General features: G+C 36.3%; 1 protein-coding gene across 1 annotated transcript in view; it reads right to left on the bottom strand.

Moving 5' to 3' along the window:
- The window catches only part of Lama2 (laminin subunit alpha 2), a 606,823-nt gene that overhangs the window by 443,700 nt on the left and 140,006 nt on the right, over positions 1-23,117 (bottom strand). The window contains 2 exon segments of the mRNA XM_052169299.1: positions 12,723-12,835; positions 18,191-18,361. Of these exon segments, the coding sequence (XP_052025259.1) occupies positions 12,723-12,835; positions 18,191-18,361 (284 nt within the window).

Below are 23,117 nucleotides of genomic sequence, written 5' to 3'. Positions count from 1 at the left end.
CACCCTCAGCTCCCCAGGGCTAAACCACCCGGGCAAGAGTATACATGGAGGAACTCATGGCTCCAGCTGAAAGTGTGTCAGAGAATTGCTTTATTTGGCATCAGTAGGAGAGGAGGACCTTGGTTTTGTGGAGGATTGATGCCTCAGCATAAGGGGATGCTAGAGTGGTAAGGCGGGAATGAGGGTGTGTGGGTAGCAGAGCACCTTTATGGAGGCAAAGGGGAGGGGAGATGGGATGGGAGTTGCAGAGGGGAAATCAGGAAGGGGAACAATATTTGAAATGTAAATAAATAAAATAACCAATAAAAACAATATAAAAATAAAGCTCTCCAAAAATGTCACCAAAACAGAAAAAAAATGCAATGGAAACTTTAAAATATTTTCAAACAAATGATAGTAAAAATTTCAGTGTCAAAATTATAGGCTAGTTAAAACTGTGTAGGGACAAAAATGACGCCCTATATTAATATGCAAACAATATTAATATGCAATTAATTAATTAATATTAATATGCAAATAATATTAATATGCAAACAAGAACAACTGAAATATAAGTAATCTATCTATTTCATATAAGAGCACAATTCAGCATAGGATAATTATTTGATAATAGATTAAAATCAACCAACCAACCAATCAGTTATTTGAAAAGACTGATGAAATAATAAATATTAGCAATGCTCTCAATTAAGGAATTACCTATATTACACATATGGTAATGGGCAGGGGAATGATTATAAAACCTTTATGCACTGAAAATAAAAGTTCTGTATGAAACACAATTATATACCAATATATTTATATTTGTAAGGGGAATGGATGTTTCAAAAAGGCTGACTTACTAAACTTATATAAAGATGCTTCCAACTTTTTGTTAGTTATTTTCTATTGCTGTGATAATATATGACAAAGACAACTTATAGCAAAAAAACTGTTTGGGATTTATAAATCCAGGGGGTTAGTCTATTGATGACTAAGTAGGAAGTTGGTGGCTGGAGCAATGGCTGAGATATCACATCTTGAATCATAAGCCTCAACTCAAAATGCATTTGGGTTTTCTATCCTTCCCCAGTGGAATGGGGGAAGGATATCCACATATCTTCTGCACACTTTTCCCAGCTGGTCCACACATACTAACCCACCCCAAAGAGGTCCAACCAGAGACCAAGTACTCAAATTTCCTAGAATTTGAGGAATATCTCATTTAAACAAACATACTCCTTTTCTTTCCAAACAACCACTAATGTGCTCAGTTCTCTTCCTCAGTGAGCACAGGTTGATTATGCATTTTCTCTGTGGCTAGACTTTTAATTCAATGAATAGACATCTTTAATTGTTGTAATAAATCTCTCTCTCTCTCTCTCTGTGTGTGTGTGTATGTGTGTGTGTGTGTGTGTGTTTAGGAATGTGGAAAAATTTGATCTTAGAAAAGCTGTCATATGCTCTAAATGGAACTTATGTAGGCATCCCAGGAGGGTCTAAGAAATATAAGGGCTGTGAAAACCAGGTTCAAGATGGTTCAGAGATGAACAATGTTAGTCACTAGAGTAGAGACCATGTGTTCTTGTGATATTTTGGCTAGAGCTGCTTTATGTCCTTATCCTAATAACCTAAGTCAAAATGTTAAAGTAATGAACTAATTTCTTTGGATTGAGGAGATTTCAAGAAAGCCTAATATTGACCCTGTCTTGGTATTGCTAGTAACCACTGTAAAAGTAACATTTATTCACTTGATATATAATTGTCATCTTGAAGGCTTAGTGCTGCATTAACTCATCCTGTCTAGCTCTTTCTGAGCTCTGGCTGTCTGGTTCAGTTCAGTGTTCTGACTCAAACTCCTTTCAGAGCTGACTGATTCAAACTGGCTTCGCTCAGCTTTTTACTGAATTGCTCTGCTTGGCTTCAAACTAACTCTGGCAATCAGTTCTAATCTTCTGGCTCCTTCTCATTCTGTCTTTACCTGTATCTAGTTTGTTTTCTCTGCAACCTGCCTGAGAACTCCACAAACTGAACTGCCATGGACTCTCTGCCCTGAACTGCCTCTCAACTATGACTTAAATGAAATAACTAGTACTCAGACATCTGCAACATCCCTCTGTCTCCCCAGTGCTAGGATTAAAGGTGTGTTGTGAACTCTTCCTCTGTGCCTTCAGAGAACTAGTGAGGGCAGAATGAGGCAGAGATATCTCAGCTGATATAAAAAGGATCTGAGAGGCCACTGTCTGAAACTGTAAAAAAGAAGCCTGGAATTCTTTTGAAGAACCCAAGTTGTTAGAAGTCCCAGTGTCATGAGATATCTTCCAAGAAGAACTGCATACAGTAAGAGGAACCAGTTCAAGAGAAAGAAGGATACTATAAGCACCAAAGCTGATGAATCAGAGCCACATCAGCTCTTTAACACTGGGGACCTAACTACAAGATTTGAAGTACTCTCTGCTTAGTGTCTGTCTTACCTTGGTTCAGTGCTTCTCATTATACTCCAATCTTACCTTATGTATATTCTGCCCTATTGAATTTTGGAAATATGTAATTTACTTTTGATTTTACTAAGGATTACAATTATTGTTTTGAGTCTTAAAACATTCTTTAGACTTTTAATGAAAATATGAAAGACTCTTGAGATTTCTGACATTATACGAAATGTAGTTTGCATTATGATGTGACCATAAATGTTTGAGTGGCTAGGAATAGATGTGGTGGTTCTAATGAAATGGTGCCATATTCTTGGGAATGTGAATGCTTGGATCCTAGTTCATAGATATGTTTGGGAAAAATTTAGGAGATATAACAATGCAGGAGAAAGTTTGTCACTGGGTGAGGGATGAGCTTTGCAGTTCCAAAAATCTACATGCAATCCCAGTGAGCTGTCTTGACTCCTTGTTTGCAGTTCCAAACGTGAGCTCTCAAATGCCGTTTTAGATACCTGCCATTTCTGATCTACTATCAAGGACCCTAGCCCCCCAGAACTTCTAGACCATAATTAAATATTCTATAAGTTGCCTTGGACACAACATCTCATCACAGCAATAAAAGAGTAAGAAACTAATAAATGAAGAAGAGTGCAGAGCAGGGGAGAGACAATAGGTTGCAGAGTATCTTAATCTTTATGATGTTTATTTGCACATTTGACAAATATTCGCCAACGTTTCACTACATTTTAGCATTTCTTGGGTTTTATGGTAAAAATATTGTATTATTTTATTCACATACATATATGAAATATATGTTTTTATTAAAAAGCACATATTCATAGAAAATGAAACCTCAAAACTCAATTATATACTGTTATCAGATAAAATAAAAAGTGGCAAAAATTTTAAATACAGGAATAGAAAATGAACTTGTAAATGGCATGAAAACACGGCAAAGTAAAATCAATCACATAAAGTGCTTATATAGAGAGCAGAGCAGCAGTTAGTGAGGTTGCTTCCTGACTACAATCAAACAATCTGGAGGACATAACAAAATATAATACAAACAATTATAAAAGTGCTTCAATGACAAAAATGATACCTTTTAGGTCCTATCTATATAAATCTGAATAGATTAAATATTTTTCATATGACATAAAATGTGTGCTATCATAAACAGCCGTGATTAAAGTGTTTCTGAACTTACTCTAGCTTTGGTTTGGCCTCTCTATTTTATACCTATCACAACTAGCCCAATTGTTCTTTGCTCAACAAAGTTTCAAAAGAGAAGACCAGTAAGAATAATTTACTGAATATCAAATAGACATGCAGCAAGATGTGAGACAGCTGCCTATATGTTATTAACCATTCCTTAGATCAATAAGGAGGTGACATTGTTAGAACTGTTTCTCATGTGACCCAAGAGGAACACAAAATGGAGAATCCCATGAAGGTGAATGAACTAATAGAGAAGAGACAGGTAAGTAGGAACATAGACCTCACAATGTTTCCCTAGCCTTCTTTTGATCATCTTTGGCATTTTCCCTTATATTTTATAAGCAAGGTAACATAAAATCATGTCCAATTTACAAAATAAAACACATATTCCATCTTGTAACTAGAACATATAGCTATATTGATGAAAGCAAATAATACCTATCTATAAGTAAGCATTGCAGTTATAATCAATATTTGCATAATGATATAAATTTGCAAGTCCAGGACCTGTGTGTGTAAGTATAGTAAAATGTAAGAAGTAGAAAGACAAATTCTAAGAATAAAATGAAGAAACGCATAAGTTGCCAGTAAAATGATGAAATAAAGATGCTTTGTGTGTGTGAGCCATCAGACAGCTGTGAAAACTGCTCTCATCTATTTTGGGATGTCTTATTCAGGCTTCCCATCATAATGTTGGTGTTATTTAAAATGTTAACAGATCTTTCCCACAGCCTTTTAAAAAGCAACTTGTTTCTCTAAGTTCTTTTGTTCCAACTTTTTATTAAGCAATCTAATTTAAACAGTGACTCCAAGAAACGTTTCCTCAGCAGGCTTTGCTACAATAACATATACATCTCCAAATATTTAGTGTTGACATGATGGTGCTAGACTTGAGTCTATCTGTGTAGCTAATTAAACAAGTTAATATGTCAGCACGTTTAAATGGTTCTGCAGCAGCATTATCTCAGTTTTTCTTGGCTCTGTCTTTCACCTGATGTTTTTACCACGCGGAAAAACAAAATGCCAACCCACAACAAAACAAATTCAAATAAACAAGTAAATATAGCCTATGGTTCCCAATTTCATTACAAAAAGAGAGTTACAATCATTGGAGACTTTCCCAAACAATACTCTAAATATGTTAGTCACATGGACAGTGGAAAGGTAACAGACATTTGGGATACGTATGGAAAGATGATTGGTGAGCCCATTTATTCTATGATTTCTGGGAACTAAATATTTGTGTCCTCCTAATCCACAAAGGAAATCCATCAGGGGTGCAGAAGACATCGAACATCATAAGGATGAAGCACTTGTTAGCAGACTTTTAGGAAAGATGCCAGCGGATTTAACTGTTTCCTCTGCCACATAAAACTACAATAGTTTGGTGGTGTTTATTTCCATCTTCTTCAGTTTCTTGTATCCATGTAGTATAGATTTTAGAGTAGAAGTTCACTTTCTTCCTCATGTGTATCTTTAAATATTTAATTTTACATTGCTTCTTCAATGAAGTAAAATTCTATAGATTTTGTTTTAGACCGTTTATTGATAATGCAGAGTAACTTGTGAGTGTACTGATTTTTTTTCCTAGTTGTAATTATTTTGGTGGATTTTTTCAGTTTTCTGTATATAAGAACAAGTAATTTGTAAATTAAGAAAATTTACATATTTTTAAAAAATTGGATGTTTTATTTTTTCTGTCCAATTGCTCTGGCTTTCTAATTCATACTGAAGAGAAGAAAATAATGACTTTGCTTTGTATGGGATTCCTTTGTCTGCTCTCTTGAGTTCAATGTTGTTAATTATGGGTGTATTGTATATGTAATTTACTGTGCTGAAATTCATGACTTCAATAGACACTTTTAAGAGTATATTATCAGGGGCTTCAGAAGTGGCTCAGTGGTTAAGAGCACCAACTGTTCTTCCAAAAGGTCCAAAGTTCAAATCCCAGCAACCACATGGTGGCTCACCACCATCCATCTCAAGATCTGATGTCCTCTTCTGGTGCTGTCTGAAGACAGCTACAGTGTACTTACATATAATAATAAATCTTAATTTTTTTAAAGAGTATTTTAGCATAAAATGGTTGGATTTTGTTAATTTCTTTTCTATACTGTATTTTCTATACTGTTGAGATAATCATGTGATTTCTATCTGTATTCTGTTAGTAAGCAATATCATGAGGGTGGTCTTGCACTTGTTGAGCTGTTCCTATTTAACAAGTATTAATTCCATGTGGTTGTAGTGAATGACTCTTTGAAAGTGATACTGAATTAACTTTTTAGCATTTTTCTTTTTAATTTTTAGGTTCATCAATGGTATTGACTTATAATTTTTTCTTACTGTCTTGGTTGAGTTTTAATATCAATATAATCCTGTTCTCAAGTTTTTGATTTTAGGAAAGGGTTTGAGAAAGATTAGCAACATTTCCTTAAATGTTTGGTAGAATCCAGCAATCCATCAGGTACTGGGCTTTTCTTCAAAGGAAGACTTTAAAAAAATAAGCATGTGTGCATGTGTGTGTGCACGGATATACATTTGTGAACCAAAGCACAAGTGTGAAGATCAGAGGACAATTTGTGAGACTCAGTTCCCTCTGTCCCCTATGTGGGTTCTAAGGATTAAGTGACCTTCATAGCACACAACTGTGTCCACTGACTATCTGGGTCCTTCATTCGAATGTTTATTAGTAGATAATTTCCTTATTCTTTTGGACAATTCGGGTTTTCTATTAATTCATGACTTAGCCATGGGAGATTAATTAACTCCATCTAAGAATCTATTAATATCACACAAGCTTTTCAAATGTATTGGTATATAGATAATTGTTGTCCACAATAATCTTGGACCTGGTCTGTCTATGGTATCTGTTGTAATCTATCCTCTTATTTCTGATCTCACTCGAATCTTTTCCTTTTCTAGTAATCTTTTGTTCTGCCAACATTGCTCATATTTTTTAATTGTAGTTTTATTGACCACTTCATTTTCATTATTTCTGCTCTGATCATTTTATTTCTTGATTTCTTTTGAGATTGATTTGTGTTTTGTTTATTTATTCCTTGCAGTAGGCTGATAGCGATTCCATTTCTTTTCAGTGTAAGTATTCGTATTCAGGTGCTCTTAGCATTGCTTTTGCTTTGTTCCTTAACTTCTAATATCTTGTTTCTCCATGATCACCTCACAACTTAGCTTTTAAATATCCCTTTCAATTTATTTCTTATTTGGAAGAGTTTTGCTTACTTTTTGAATATTTGTAAATTTTAAAAATTTTTCTTTGAGACATGGGTATAAAGAAGAGTATTAACAAATAATACACTATAAAGTAATTAATTAAAAAACAATTTCTGTTTTAAAAACAATGCTTTAAAACTAAGTTGCTGTATTTTTTAATCTTAACTTCTTTGGGTTTATATATATATATATATATATATATATATATATATATATATATATATATATATATATATATATATATTCTTTATTTACATTTCAAATGTTATCTCCTTTCCTCATTTTCCCCTCCCCCTGCTCACAACTCACCCACTCCTGCTTCCCTGTACTGGAATTCCCCTATACTGGAGCATCAAGCCTTTATAGGACCAAGGGCGTCTCCTCTCACTGATGCACAACAAGGCCATCCTCTGTTACATATGTGGCTGGAGCCATGGGTCCCTCCAGGTGTACCTTTTGGTTGGTGGTTTAGTCCCTGGGAACTCTGGGGTTACTGGTTGGTCATATTGTTCTTCCTCCTATAGGGCTGCAAACACTTTTTGCTCCTTGCGTTCTTTCTCTAGGTTCTCCATTGGACCCTGTGCTCAGTCTGTTGGTTGACTGTGATCATCCACTTCTGTATTTGTCAGACACTGGAAGAGCCTCTCAGGTGACAGATATATCAGGCTACTGTCAGCAAGTAATGACCGGCGTCCACAATAGTGTCTGGGTTTGGTATAGGATGGATCCCCAGGTGGGGCAGTCTCTAAGTGGCCTTTCATTTAGCCCGTGCTCCACACTTTGTCTATGTATCTCCTCCCAAAAGTATTTTGTTTCCACTTCTAAGAAGGACTGAAGTATCCACACTTTGGTCTTCCTTCTTCTTGTGCTTCATGTGGTCTGTGAATTGAATCTTGGGTATTCCGAGCTTTTGGGCTAATATACACTTATCAGTGAGTGCATACCATGTGTGTTCTTTTGTGATTGGGTCACCTTACTCAGGATGATATTTTCAAGTTCCATCCATTTGCCTAAGAATTAATGAATTAAAAAGAATTCATTCTTTTTAATACGTGAGTAGTATACCGTTGTGCAAATGTACCACATTTTCTGTATCCATTCCTCTGTTGAACATCTGGGTTCTCTCCAGCTTCCAGCTATTACAAGTAAGGCCGCTATGAACATAGTGGAGTTTGTTTTTTTTAATTACTGGGTATATGTCTGTGTGGAGGAAGTATGTTCACATGTGTACAAGTCCTAACTGAGGCTGGAAGTGGGTATCAGATTCTCTTAAACTAAAGTTATAAACAATTGTGAACCACCCAACATGGATGCCGGGAACACAACTTCAATCCTTTCTAAAAGCATCAGAATACTCTTAACCATCAAGCCATTTATCTAGTCCCCATATAATAATATTTTTAAGACAAACAAACATTTCTACTACAAATTTGCTTCTCTGTGTGTTACTCCACCTTCTAATCAGCTTTCTCCCTAAGCAATGCAAGGGTGGCAATAAATGAGGTAAGCAGATTTCAAATAAGAAAACGAGATCAGAAATCATGATATAGTCACATGTCATCCTGAAGTGGAGTAAAGAGAATGTTTTGGACATCCTGTTAATCCTTGAGTGTTAGTTATGTTGTTCTAACTTGCTGTATAATTTTGTGTCTATTTCACAGAACAGTTCAGTTTCTACTTGAGTTTATGCAGATTTGACATCCTAATAATAGCCATGCTTGCCAGATGGAATTTAGTTGTTATACTGCTATAATCATTATTCCATATTCTTGCCACAATGTAATATTTATTCTGCTAATCTCAGTGGTGAAGCACAGTGTGATTAAATCATTTGCTCAAGATAGGCTGTGGGTAAATAGAGCTGGGAAATGTTACCATCCCTTAGTAATAAATGTCTGAAAACAATCTGTTTATAAAATACGGAGCTGCTTTTTCCTAAATAAATTGTCTTTATTTTTTCTAGTGCTTTTTTCAAATGCTAAAACATTAAAGAATCTTCTAAGTGTAATTGGTAAAGATTTGACCAAGCCACTCCAATGACTGCTCCTTATATTTAAAATAGTAATTCATTAAAAACATCTTACAGAAGAGTCAAAATAGGTAAAATCACTAGTACTTGCCAAGATTGTATACATAAGAATAAAAAGTAACAAAACTTTTACTGAGTCAATAAAAGTTGGTGGTGATGTTTGCCTATGCCTTATGACATCATTGCTTTGACTCTCAGTAGACAATAGCTAACATGACACTTAGTGACTAGGTGTCCCTTCAGGGTATGTGTAAAAAGGCAGAAGTTATATCATTCTAGATGTAGAATGGTATACGTCGAATAATGAGAGATCTAACTAGTGGTCTTTCATAGCATAGGCATTAGTAAAATTCTCCTGATAAAAGTCAGAAGGACAGTAGGTTGTCACTCCTTGAGCCCAACTATGTACTGAAATATATGGAAAACAGCAGCAACTCTCATGAACTCTGTGGGCCTAGTTCCTCAGAATCCTATTAGATAGACTGGGATCATTCTAATTTTCTGTTTGAACTCTTCAGTTGTGAACCACAGCATTGCCTGCTGGAAGCTTTGTTAAAAAAAAAAAAAAAAAAGTTTAACTTACACTTAGTCTCTGTGCTTTGCTTTTCTTTCCCTTTTTTTTTTTTTGCCAGTAAATGTCTTTTTTTTGTAGTATGTTCTTTTTTTATATTTTTATTTTCTATATTCTTTGTTTACATTCCAAATGATACCCCCTTTCCTAGTTCCCCCCTCCCCATATGTCCCATAAACCTTCTTCTCTTCACCCATTCTCCAATCACCTCTCTCCTTTTTCCTCTGTCCTGATACTCCCCTCCAATGCTAGATCAATCCTTTCCAGGATCAGGACCCTCTCCATACTTCTTCATGGGAGTCATTTGTTAGGCGATTTGTGCCTTGGGTATTCAGGGCTTCTGGGCTAATTAATATCCACTTATCAGAGATTGCATTCCTTGTGTATTCTTTTGTGATTGGATTACCCCACATAGGATGACATTTTCCAGATCCAGCCATTTGCCTAAACATTTCGTGAATTCATTGTTTTTAATTGCTGAGTAGTATTCCATTGTGTAAATATACCACATTTTCTATATCCATTCCTCCATTGAGGGACATTTAGGTTCTTTCCAGCTTTTGGCTATTATAAATAAGGCTGCTATGAACATAATGGAGCATGTGTCTTTATTACATGCCTGGGAATCCTTTGGGTATATGCCCAGGAGAGGTATAGCAGGGTCCTTGGGAAGTGTCATGTCCAGTCCCTGTGCTTTTCAACTATTAAATAGCTTTTGCATTCTGGCCAATGACTGAAGTTCTTCTCACAAAGCCCAATCTCTCAATAGTGTTTATTTTCTAAGGAGATACACTATTAATAATTTGTGAAAGCAAATGTCTCAGAGTTTAAAGTCTCTAAAAACTATTAAATAGGAGTAGTAGCACCAGCTGTCTGGAGGAGCTGTTGTGAGAAGTGGGTAAGAAAGTAGAAAAGGTCTACACGTCCTCACTTACCATTGCATTCAAAAATACCTCCCAACATCTCTGTCCTGTAGCTAAGTAAGTACCAGAAGATTTTCCAAATCTAGTTATTCCACAGACTGAGCATATATGAAAGTGTAAAACCCCTTCTTGGTCTAAGGAATTCTATTATAAAATCCTGATTACAAAACATTCTTAATTATTTTACATCATTAGTTAATTGACTAAACTAAAATCTAAGGTCAAGTAGAAATGAACACTTACTTCTTAATATAGATTATATGTATAATTCTTCACCTAAAATTCTTATAGTAGGCTGATTTTAGGAAGTCAAAGAAAGTTAATATAAACATCAATATAGATGTGCATCAGACTATCAAACTATTTGACCCCATAACCTCTGAACCAATTATACTTGGTGAATTCAGACTTTGGAATTGGGCTGACCTTTATTATAAACATAACTTTTTCACTTGTTATAAAGACTCTTCAAAATATCAGCTCATCTTAAGGTTATTACATGGGAGGAGGCACAAACACAGAAAATATCACTTACTTCTGAAGAAGGCATCATTTGGTCATGTGGAAATCAACAAGCAAAACACAGTTAGGAAGACACCCCTCCTTCCCTGAAGAAACATGGCTTTCAGGTGAACTCTGACTTGCTCAGTTAATGATAGACTAGTTAACTATATAGGATTAAGGTAAACTCTGTGATTGTACAATATGATTGTAAACTGGAGGAGAAATGATGTTTTACTTGATAACTGAGAAATGATATTGTTGAGCTCAAAGGAGAGTTTAAGAAATCTGTGCAGATGGTATTAATAATTGACTTTCTTGATTCATGTGTAATCTAAAAGAATAAGTGGAGAGTAAACGAAAAGAGTAAACCTTCACTATCTATTGATTCCCTGTCACCACTAATGACCTTAGCCAATGGACTGCAGTCTCACTCTTGATGGGAAAGGCTGATTTTTAGCTGTCACATGGCTGCTGGAATCAGTAAAGGGTCACGCCATCTTTACCCAGAAAAGAAAAGAAAGCCGATTTTAAAGGTAAGGTTGTCTGGAAACTCATCCACAGATTATTTAATCTAAAGAATAATCATCCTATAAGAACGGCATTAGTCACTCCATGGCCAGACAATGATCGGAGACTTCCTATGAATTAAGAACTAAACTCAAGGCTGACACCCTGCCTATAGGTAGGGACAAACCCAGGTTAGCTGGTCATTTAGCAGTGGCCTTTGTGCCCTGCTGCTACCGAGTTGCTCATGTACCAAGGAGTGCATGGAGCAATAACGGAGGCTCTTCCTTGAGACCTACCAACTTCCTCATCCCAAGAGCAGCCATTTATAACTTAGGAATGTATGCTGCCATTACCAAGATGGGTCAAAATCCTATAGAAGGTATGCTTAATTCTTGGGTCTAGTGTCGAACTATTCTATTAGCTGCTACTTCCTCACACCATGCCATCCTATGACAACTATGACCTCATTGTATAGTGTGTCAAGAACTATACATCCCTTTATTTTCTGACTAGTTTAGGTCCACACTGACACAGAAGGAGCAACTGGATGATTTTTCTATGATGATACAAAAGAATGAAAGTAAAATAGACCTAATAATAAACTTTCAAAGTTCAATATTTCTTGTCTTTATCTCTGGTCCATGACACTATCTTATCCAACGGAAAACTATGTGAATGCCTTTTCAAATTCCATCACAAATCCGTATATAAGCCTAAATAATTTGGGAATAAGGATGAGTCCTTGTTTTTAAACTCAGCCTGATGTGAATATTGTGAATAAAAATAAAAAATTAACAACAGAAGGCATGCAGGTTTATGCAAAACAATCTTTGACTTCTAACATAAATTTTACATAGGTAGTGTTCCAAGTTTAATTTGAGAATCGACTGTCACAGCTTGCTTAACTCCCAGAAACAAGAAACCATTTGCTCTAGAGCCTTGCTACCCAAGAGCCTTTTAAGTGCCACACTATCAGCAGAGTGGTATCAAATATTTGCTTTACAAGTCTCAAATTGTGCTGTTGTATCCTTCACACAAAATTTTGTTGATCAATATTTTCAGCATCACTCCCAACTTTGTAACTTTGCTTCTAATTCATTTCTAAACAAACCAACATGGGTCCCGTTTGAGTTGTGCTTTAGAAATAAGTGCCAAACATCAATAAATGGTTATCTATAAAACAGACAGAACCCTTTGTCACAATGTCAAGAAAATAATAGTGATAAGAATCATCACGATTCACCCTTCATCTAAAAATCACCAACTAGACACATCACAGATGCAAGGTAGAATTTCATAAGTGGAAAGTGACAGGAGGTATACTTTACCTGCTGCAAATCCAGAGTAATTGTCACATAATGGTATTCTACTCCATTCTTGATACTGGGACTCTGCCACCAAGTGTTCTTGCCATCAATAGCATTTGTGATCGGGTGCCTCTCTATGGAATCAGCAGCAGCATGAGAAGGAGAAGAAAAGATCAGATGATGAGCATATACCTGTCTCTTCAAAGAAAAGACAAAACACAGATGATGTATAACAAGCCTGTGGATAACAAGTATTAGGAGTCAAGCCATCTCTGTGATTTTATACTCTACACAACATGCAGGATATGATGTCATCATGTCTAGGCTATAAAAAACAAAACAACAACAACAACAAAAAGGTGCTAAACACTGACCAGCAGCTAAAATGGACAGCCTTAAAGATACCTCCAGAAACTAAGTGCTATGAAATAGTACAGAAATGTAAACAGCATGCTGATTAATTACCTGATAAAGTAAAACTCTCCTGTTGGAAAGGTGCTTGAATATTGCTTATTCATACATATTCTTTGTTGCAGAGACTTGAGCATTCCAGTATATATGTAATTTTACTATAAAATGATACAATTTTCTGTCTCTGAGTTTTTTCTAACAAATTTTTAATTTGTTACCTTTCTATCATGATATAAAACTATATTGGGAGATTCCCCAAACTCCCTATGCAGTGATTAGCTCTGTATCACTAATTCCAGAGGAGGAATTTAGCCAACATTTGCAAGCCAGGAGATTGGCACATGAAACCCCAGTGTAACAACCAAACACAAGTTTTCCCACACAAACCAAATCCAAACAGATTTGAAGAAAACCTATTGTGGGATTGATTCAAAGGGACCCTGGAGTCAGTAAGGATATTGAGAAACTCCTTCATCCCTGGCTGTCTTTTAGCATAGTTCTCTTCTTTCTTACAGGCCTGGAGCACAGCCCTGTTACATTTTGGGCGGTGTTGGAACCTTTTCTCCTACTTCCCAGGGTTTCTCTTCATCTATATATACACCGACCACACCTGGCTGAGGACGACTGAAGCATGGGCTGTTGGCTTTCCTACTCCTGTTCTAGGGGCTTCAGGAAAGATGTCTTAAGTCCCTCAGACCTCACATGGATGCCAGCAATCTGTTCCCTGAAATGTCCTCTAAGTGTCATGAGAGTCTCTACTGGTGGCCATCCCCCTGTTCCTTTTGATAGAAGTGTGTTCAGCAGTACCAGCCTTGGGAACTTGTACAAATCAATTATCTCAAGCAATATTCAGAGATATGGTATGATGGTTGATTTTGATTCTCAACCTAACTGGATCAATTAACAAGCTGTTGACATACCTAGGCAGAAATTTGGATGCACCTTTCAGTGGCAGCCTAGATAAAAGGGGGTCCAAGAAAAGTTTTATGCTTCCTGGTTTGTTGCCTTTATATCTCAGTAGCAAGGGTTTCTACTCTGTTGCTGCCTCTGATGCTACTGGTGTTACATGTCCACATTCTGTGGGCTTCCCACATGCACTCAAGATTAGAGGCTCTGCACAAACCTGACACAACATCAGCAGCAGGTTGGGATGGTTAACTGAGCAACTACTAGGTTCTCACCTTCTCCCTTGTGAAAATAGTCATGGTTGGCCTATCCAGACCATATTGTGTAAGAAATGTTGCTTTAATGTATATTCACTCTACTAGAGGTGCTATAGAGAACCCTGACATAATTTTTGTCACCATGAGGACATTTACCCTTGTCCTGCCTTCCTAATTTGCCAACATAATACAGGAGGCAGAACATGTATTTTGTCTAATGATATAGAACGAAGGACCACAGGACTTGGTGTACAGAAAGCATGCATGTAAGATGCCAGCTGTTTCTTGGCCTTATCATTTAGCACTTAACTGGCCATGGAGTAATCACTTAAATTCCAGTTTATCCCTAAAATGGGGATTACAATGCTGCACTCACAGCAGCATTTTCCAGATCCTCAACTTCCAGGGGAAAAGTAAAATGGAAAAAAACAATATGAACCTTCGACATTTGGGAGTTAATAGTCTACCCTCAGAATTTTATAAGTAACAGTAATCTTCAGTTTGATTAACCTTCATCTAATATAACCATGAATTCAAAATTCTTTCATAAATTGGCATTTAGAAACCCATGATTAGCTTCGAAAATAAAATCAAATTAAGAGAAATTTAGTCAAAATTATACTTGATATTCTTATGAAGACTATAGAATCTATTGACCTTATTAGCCATTGATCAGTAAAAACATTTGGATGGGATCCCTTTCTACAGAGGTTATCCCATAAGGAACATGTTTGTGTAATTCAATACATGTATATGCATACATATGTTTGTATATACTTATAAATTATAAGCCTGTTGAGAATGCATATTGTTATTGAAAGTTATAGATATGTTCTACTTAATAAAATTGAAAATAAAAATCAAAACTATGGTCTTCACACATAAAATTTTGATAGTAATATAAAAATTATCTTTAAAATAAAGAAATATAGTTTAGTCAGTTAAGTTCTTATTTTGTGAGCAGGGGCAGAGTAATCCCAGAAAAGCAGATTAGTACGTGTGTGTGTGTGTATGTGTGTGTGTGTGGGTGTGCATGTGCGCCCTCGTGTGCACACACATGTCTTCTCAGAGCTGTGAAAGGATTGTCCCCATATCTCACAACCCTGTTAGATTTGGACTATGTTGGAACTTTTTCCAGGAGAATCCTTGGGGTTTCCCGAGCAGCCAACATAACTTATTTGGTAAGCTCCAGGAAAAAAAAAGATAGACATCATTATCATAATGATGATTATCAAAGGTGAGCAGTTTCCAGATATTAACACTCAAGGTTATCATCTGTCCTTTTCACATGAAACAGGACATGCACACAGCACACATCTGTGTACTCATTCACATGAACATATACATGAAAGAATGTTGATTAAATTTGCCACTTTTAGCTAGTGAAAATTTCAATGTTAGCTCTGTTTATAGACTTCTTTATAATCTTCAGCTACAAATGTAAACTTAGGTAAAGTCTGATGTTCATGTTTTAATCAGGCTATGATAATATAGGACAGAATAGAAATATAACATTGCGACTGGTAATTTTTCTATGCAATTACCATTTTCCATGAACTCAACTTTGTATCAAGTCTTATCACATCAACAAGCCAATGTGATGAGGCTTCCTATCTCATTAATAAAAAGAAATCTGATGAATGATTTAATAGTCAGTTCCAGTTGGATTCTATTGACGCCAGGTATAATGTCCCTTATAAGAATGACAAATAGCAAGAGCATAACTAAATATCAAAAACGTCTCTGGTGGTGTGAGGGAATGCAAAAATCAGCACACTGGGAGCAATTCATGAAGTATATTGGCATTGCCCTTACAGATTAATACATAGATTATATACAGTTATATGCATAGATTAATACAGTTAAATACATAGAGATAGATAGATAGATAGATAGATAGATAGATAGATAGATAGATAGATCATAGATAGATATTCCTATAACATCTTCTTAGTTTTGTTTTGCTTTGGGGTTTTTTTTTTTTTGGTCATTACTGTTCTCATGTATGGAAGTAAAGCACACATGAAAATACATTTCCAAACAGAATTCATAGGTTTGCAGTAATTGCCAAGAAAAGCCATTTAAGTGGGAATCCTGATATCTGCTACCTTGGGTCAAATCGTTATGAGAATTAGCCAGGAAAAAGATGGAAATATTTATCAACAATTAACCATAACTCTCACTTTAATAACTATAATTTGCATATACTGATTAATTCTTGGCAGAGTTCTCTTATTTAAAAAAGATAGAAACATCATTATCCTCAAACAGAATAAACTGTGTAAGTCAAAGCAAGAGGCAACTACATCTGAAAATTTTATGAAGTGTCATAAGGCAGTCTTCTCAAATTGTTTGTGTTTCAATTAAGAAGCACAAACTACTAGCAGGCAGAGAGTTCATCTTTTAGGTCCTTCACATGGTCAATGTGGGCCTTGTAGATTCATTCTAGAAGGTCCCTGAGTTTGTGGAAATTTATCATCTGTTACTACAACTTTTACTCAAGCATATTCACATAATTTATTGCCAAGTTTTTTATTCCTGTCAGAGCTTATTCTTTCCGAGTTTCCTGTGTCAAAATTGATTTTGAAATATAATAAAGTTGCTCACACTAAAAAGTAACACAAAGTAAATCTAATCTGTGACAACTATTTAAAGTTAGGTAAGCAAACAGGGAAGCCTACAGCACTCCCCCCATGCACCTTGCTTCATTGAAAGAATCAGTTCTGGATTTGATGTGAAAAACTTGCTGTGTCCCCACTAAAATATAGGGATCTTCCACTAAGATGTAAGAGACCCAAAACCTATTAACCTATTTTCTAGATAATCATTATAAATGCAGACATATTTTCTAAAACATATCTCTAAGTCAGTCTTCGTCTCTAAAATTATTAGATTAATTCCATTTTCTGCTATGACGTATCCTATCATCTAGGTTTGTATGTCACTTATTCTGATAATCAAATTAGTCTTACTAACTTGCACAACCTGTCTAACACATGACTCTCTACCTGAATATAGGACCTGCTCGCCTGTCCTCAGTGTTTGACTTACTTTTTGTCTTCCCCTCATTTCCTCAATTTCTCTGTGACAAAGAATATTTATAATATTACTTTATGCTCCAGTATTGATCATAGTACATGTCCTACTCTGTTCAATAGATATCTGATTCACAGATGCCAATTAAACAGCTCGACAAGCACCTCTACTCAGTTACATGTCCCTTGGTTTGGAGGACCCTTCCTGACACATCTCCAGCTTCTATACTCGACACATGTCGAGACTCTACCTTCTGAAAATTTCCAATCTTGTCATTCTTAACTACTTATACTTCTTTCTACAAGGAAGTGTTTCTTTCTTATTTCATTTTTTCCTCACCTCTCTCTTTTCCTCTCATCTGTACTTATTAAACTCTCTAGTCCATGCTTGGCCTAAGTTTCCACTTCATCATTGATTCATCAGCAACAGATTTCTTACATTGACACTGAATTCATGACCCTCTTCTCTCACTTCAGGACCTGTGTTGATTAACCCTTGGCTTACTAGTTGAAGGCCAGACCATACTTTTCTCCTATTGAGCCTGAAAAACAGTACCTAGAAAATAAGCAACCAATGAACAGTCCCCATGAAATCCCCAGAGAGCATTCTGTGGCCAGGGAGTCAAATAACTGCCTTAGAACCTCAGCCAGTGATTTTCCTTCTACTACTGAACTTTGTATATGTATGGAACATTAATGCTAAATGTTTATAAATGATTAAAAGGATTCACAAAACACTCACAGTAAAAGAAAGTTCAGGAATTTTTAGGCTTATGAGTCTTTGAACTTAATGAAATCTTGCCTCAAAGCCTTATATTTTTTTTTGTTTTCTTATCATTGATTCCATCCAGTGCCATACAAATACTTGTACAATACGTACGGTATGGATTGCTGCTGTTCTGATTGCAGATTCGACACTGAGGGTTCCTCACTGGCTGCCCAGGGACATGTTCCACCAGCTTGCAGTACATCTCGGGTCCTTTCTCCCCACATGTAGCATTGGTTGTGATGAGTGCATTTGAAGCAAGATTCAGGACAGCAGGAAATAAACCTGAAAAGGGTGACAAATAAAGGTGGGTCAGACCATCGTTTGCTATATTTTAAAGTACAATTTAACTGACATTTTTCATGGAATCAAATCAATCCAAAAGGGAATAATTAGTCAATAAATACTAGAGGTTTTTATTGCATCAAAAGTACTTTATTAGAGACTTATTTTAAAATGTCCTTAGGTTTACATTTAGCCTCTAGTATTTAATTTAAATAGCTATTCAAATCAGGCATTATATCTCTAATACGATTGCATTATTCTATCAGAATCTTCTGTATTCCATATTATCTAACCCAGCATTAAGCTACAACATACGTAGTTTTTATACAGCTCTGTGCCTATCTTCTTCATGGTCCTTGCATGCCTCACTTACCATTTAGTGTAGATTGTTCCTACAACAACTTCATATGTAGACGGGAAAAAAACTATTTGTTATTGGTTCCTGTTTTACCAAAACTTTATCATAGTGCTTAGTGGTCATAGGCCAGAAATCACTGCTTTGGATCTACTGGCAGGATTTGACTTGTGTAGGCCCATCTCAGTGCAAGGCGGAGAGGTCTCTCGCTTGCATTGAGAACCTAGTGGAGGCTCTTTACTTCCTCTTAGGTGATGGCTTTTCTGTTCTCTACAATTTAAATTCTGTGAACCTTCTTTGAGTAACAGCACAGTAAAGCCAATCATCAAAAGCCCTTCGTTAACCGACAGCTGTGGAAGAGACATATTTGAGATGCCAAATGAGTGCACTTGACTTGTACACGGAACATTCTAATCACTCAGGTTCTCTTGACTCTGTACCAGCTAAGTTTCTTCATTTTGACAGTTGACAAAAAGTCCTCTGTAACTATATTTTATGCATGGTGTTTTCCTGAGACCCTTGGATTAGCTCGTGAATGCTTTATGCTTTAATTTCAGGCATTGACACATGGTGAACTTATAGTTGGGACTCAGCATATCTGCAAGACATGACATCTTGGCTCAAACATCTGCTTATGCTAATAGTAACCTTCTCTATTAATGTGTAGCCACAACGTGCCAGACAATCTTCTGTCCACATCTGCTACTGTTCTTGTGCTTTTAATCCTGGTGGACTAATGTGTGCCACAAGCCAGTCATGTGATCTGCGTGTTATTTTACTTTCACTTTATTAAGCTGCTAAACAACATGCCTGGGAGACAACTGGCAAAGAGCAGGCCTCCCATCCCACACGCCTGACCCCAGAGTCTAGCCTAATAATACTGCCCACAGTGCTATGTAAAACGCACATTTTGTCATTTTGTGCTCAGTTATAGCCTTAGTCGACCTTAGAATTGTTCTGAGATAATTTTTTAAGAGAAAAATCAGAAAGAGTACTTAGAACATCCAATTGGACTCATAAGGGTTTTTATTTAATTATTGAATTTTCCTTTCAATCAGGAGGAAAATATAAAACAAAGAGTTTTAAATATTGTAACCTTTACTGTAAATAAAGTAGTCTCAAGCCTTTGAGACTTGTGACTCAAAGTGGAACCCAAGTGACATCGCATCTTCAACTATCACTCACAACTTGTTATATGTAAGCAATATCGTAACTCCTTCTGTTCCCGTCTCTTAACACCCGTCTCCCATCCTCCAATGAACCACCCTCCTTAACATTCTCGTCTCAATCTTCCTTTCAGCTAACAGTGATCTGACATTTACAACTTTCCCCCATTTTCCAGTATTTAACAGTAACTACTTTTATGCAATCCCACTCACTAGCTCAACCATTCTTTCTGTTGCAGTTGCACATCTCAGCATCTGCTGGTCCTCATACAATGAACCCTTCCATCCATGTGCATGGGCAGTTTATTGTGATCACTGTTCAGAGAAATTATTCACCAGTTACCAAACTATTTTATCTGCTTCATGAAAAAAATAGAAAATGTTTTGTAAAATGTAAAGAGCAAAATTTTTCTTCATGCCAAATAAATATTGTTGGAAATAGTCTTACCATTTTGTGAAGTTATGAAGTTGCAATTTTTAAACAATTTGTCTCCAGGGAAATACTTCTACATCTTTGACATTTTATTTCCTCGTTTAGTAAATTACATATGATAAAATAATTAAGGTTCATCTAGGTGTCTTTCTCCTCTGCCATTCTACTCTACTTTGTGGTACTGTACAATTATTCTTTCAGAGATATTTTGAGCATGCACTAAGCCATATATCCAAACACTTAAGAAGTACTACGATGAGTTTTATGAGGCACGGAATGTAAATGAGCTCTTTGGAGAAACTGAAGCTTACAGGAAAGAACAAGAATGTCAGACAGAGGAAATGATATTTGGGCTGGACTCTTGACAATCTGTTGGTCTTTGGGAAGCCATCAGAGTATTTGAACGAGTCTTTGTCCTAGCACATAAGAGAATGCCTTTGGGTAGGTATGTGATATGGAAAACATACACAGGCACACATAAAATACACACAGTGGTTCATCAAAGCAGATCATTACAAGGTTGCTATTGCTGACAACTTGATTTTCTCATTGCCCTTTTCTTCAAAGGTTTAAAGTATAAAATGATAGTATAAAAAGGGAAACATATGCTTGGTTTTCTCCTTGGGAACAAGCTAGGTCTTTAATTCTGGGTAGTAGCATGAGGCTAGGTAGGTAAGCTCTGCCTAAAACTTTCCAGGAAAGTCATTCATTTGTTTATAGAACCACTGGCCTGTTGGCACAAGTCTAAAACTTCCTCAGGGCACTGTGAATTTGATTCTATCATTTCCTTCTCTTCCTTAACTACATGTCTCTTCCTAACATATGAAGTCTTGAACCTCATATGTCATTGGTCTTGTCTTGCTAATATTGACAGACATTTTCTCTTAACTGTACAACACTATAGGACTTAATTTGTGACCAGGCCTGTGCTATCAAAGGCCAAAACTATCATAAGAGAAGGACCAGAAATAGAGAGGAAGGATCACATTAATTAGTGAGTATTCTATGTTTATAATACGGAAAATTGAATTCCATGGGATATATCCCTCACAGGGATATATGGATAAAATAAATGAGAAAGGTGGAACCATGGAGGATTATAGATGCCTAAGTAAAACTGATCCAGAAACTATACTCTGTTTTTTATAATGTGAATTCCCAATCATCTACTGTTTAACTTTTACAAAGAAGTACAGTTCAATGTTAACCCAAAAACTCAAGATAAACAAGTTACAATTCACAGACCACAGGAAGCTCGAGAAGGAGGAGGATTGAAGTGGCGGTGCTTTGGTTCCACTGAGAAAGGGAGCAAAATACTCACAGGAGCAATAAAGGAGACAAAGTGTGGAGCAGAGACTGAAGTAAAAACCACCCAGGGCCTGCTCTACCTGGGGATTCATCCTATAAACCGTCACCAAACCCCCACACTATTATGGATGACAAGAAGTGCATACAGAAAGGAGCCTGTGATGGTTGTCTCTGGAGGGGCCCTGCCAGAGCCTTACACATACAGAGGCGGATGCTAGCAACCAACCATTGGACTGAGTGTGGGGTCCCCAATGGAGGAGTTGGAAGATGGTCTGGAGGAGCTGAAGGGGATTACAGCCCCATGGGAAGAACAACGAAGTCAGCCACCCAGATGCCCCAGGACTCCTAGGGTCTGAACCATCAACCCAGGGGTGCACATGGTTCCAGCTAATAATGTGACAGAGAAATGCCTTGTCAGCATCAGTGGGAGGAGTGGTCCTTGGTCAGGCGAAGGCTCAATAGATGCCCAAATAAGGAAAATAGCGGTGGGGGGAGTGGGTTGGGTAGAGGGACATATACTTAGTAGCAGGGGGTAGGAGAAGGGGTTGGGGGTTTTCAGGGAGGGGGAAACCAGGAAAGGTTTCAGCATTTGAAATTTAAATGATTATATTCAATAAAAAAAAAAACTCTAAAAAAAAAAAAGAAGAAATGCAGTTCAAAGATGAGTAACGCCCAGTTAAGACTGATAATGTAATCTGAACCTATCTCTTGAAAGCTCAGATTGCTTAAGGCAGACTCAGACCCTTATCCTCTGAAAATCTTAATAATTTATATACTTGACAAAATAATAACTTAGTTATAGCTTCATAGGGTATTTAGAAATTATACTGAAGATACTAATACAATTAACATTTACCCTGTTTCACGTCTTTCCCATTGATTTGTTTCTACCATAGTTATTGATCTCATACTCAAAATTAGCCTCTTCACAATATAATTGCTTTGCTTCAAGGTCAGGGAGCAGCTGCTTCATCAAATTTTTCACTATTTTCTGTTTGTTTGGTTTTTTTTTTTTTTTAAAGAATCAGTTAAGGTATCGGTCTTGGAAGGTCCTCAATTAGTTGGTAATGACCGGTTTAAAGAATTGGTCAATATTTGAGCTTTTATTGAATTTTTGGCATGTCATATTATCGACTAAAATGTGTTTTCATTATATGCTAAACCTATTAGGCTATTCCAATTCATTCTCTCCCGAAAGAAACAGGGTGATATTTATTGTCATATTCAATATGGGTCACTTGCTAAGATTGTGTAACCATTAGGAATGTAAGTGAACTACAAAGAACTAATGAGCATTCTAAGAGTATTGACTTAGAGTTATTCAATTCAATTTGGTATTCTGTAATTTTAATAACATAAAACTCAATGGTTATTATTTCATATAACCATGATGGATGTTTTTCTGAGTAGACTCTAAACTAAATAAATTTAGTTAGATTTACAGTCATAAAACCCTACATCTGATGTAAATCAAATGAAATTTTACCTTTTCTA

This window comes from Apodemus sylvaticus, chromosome 23, assembly GCF_947179515.1.
Source record: "Apodemus sylvaticus chromosome 23, mApoSyl1.1, whole genome shotgun sequence".
NCBI lineage: Eukaryota > Metazoa > Chordata > Mammalia > Rodentia > Muridae > Apodemus > Apodemus sylvaticus.
The sequence above is the reverse complement of the archived record's forward strand: the minus strand, read 5'-3'. Positions and strand labels throughout refer to the sequence as shown.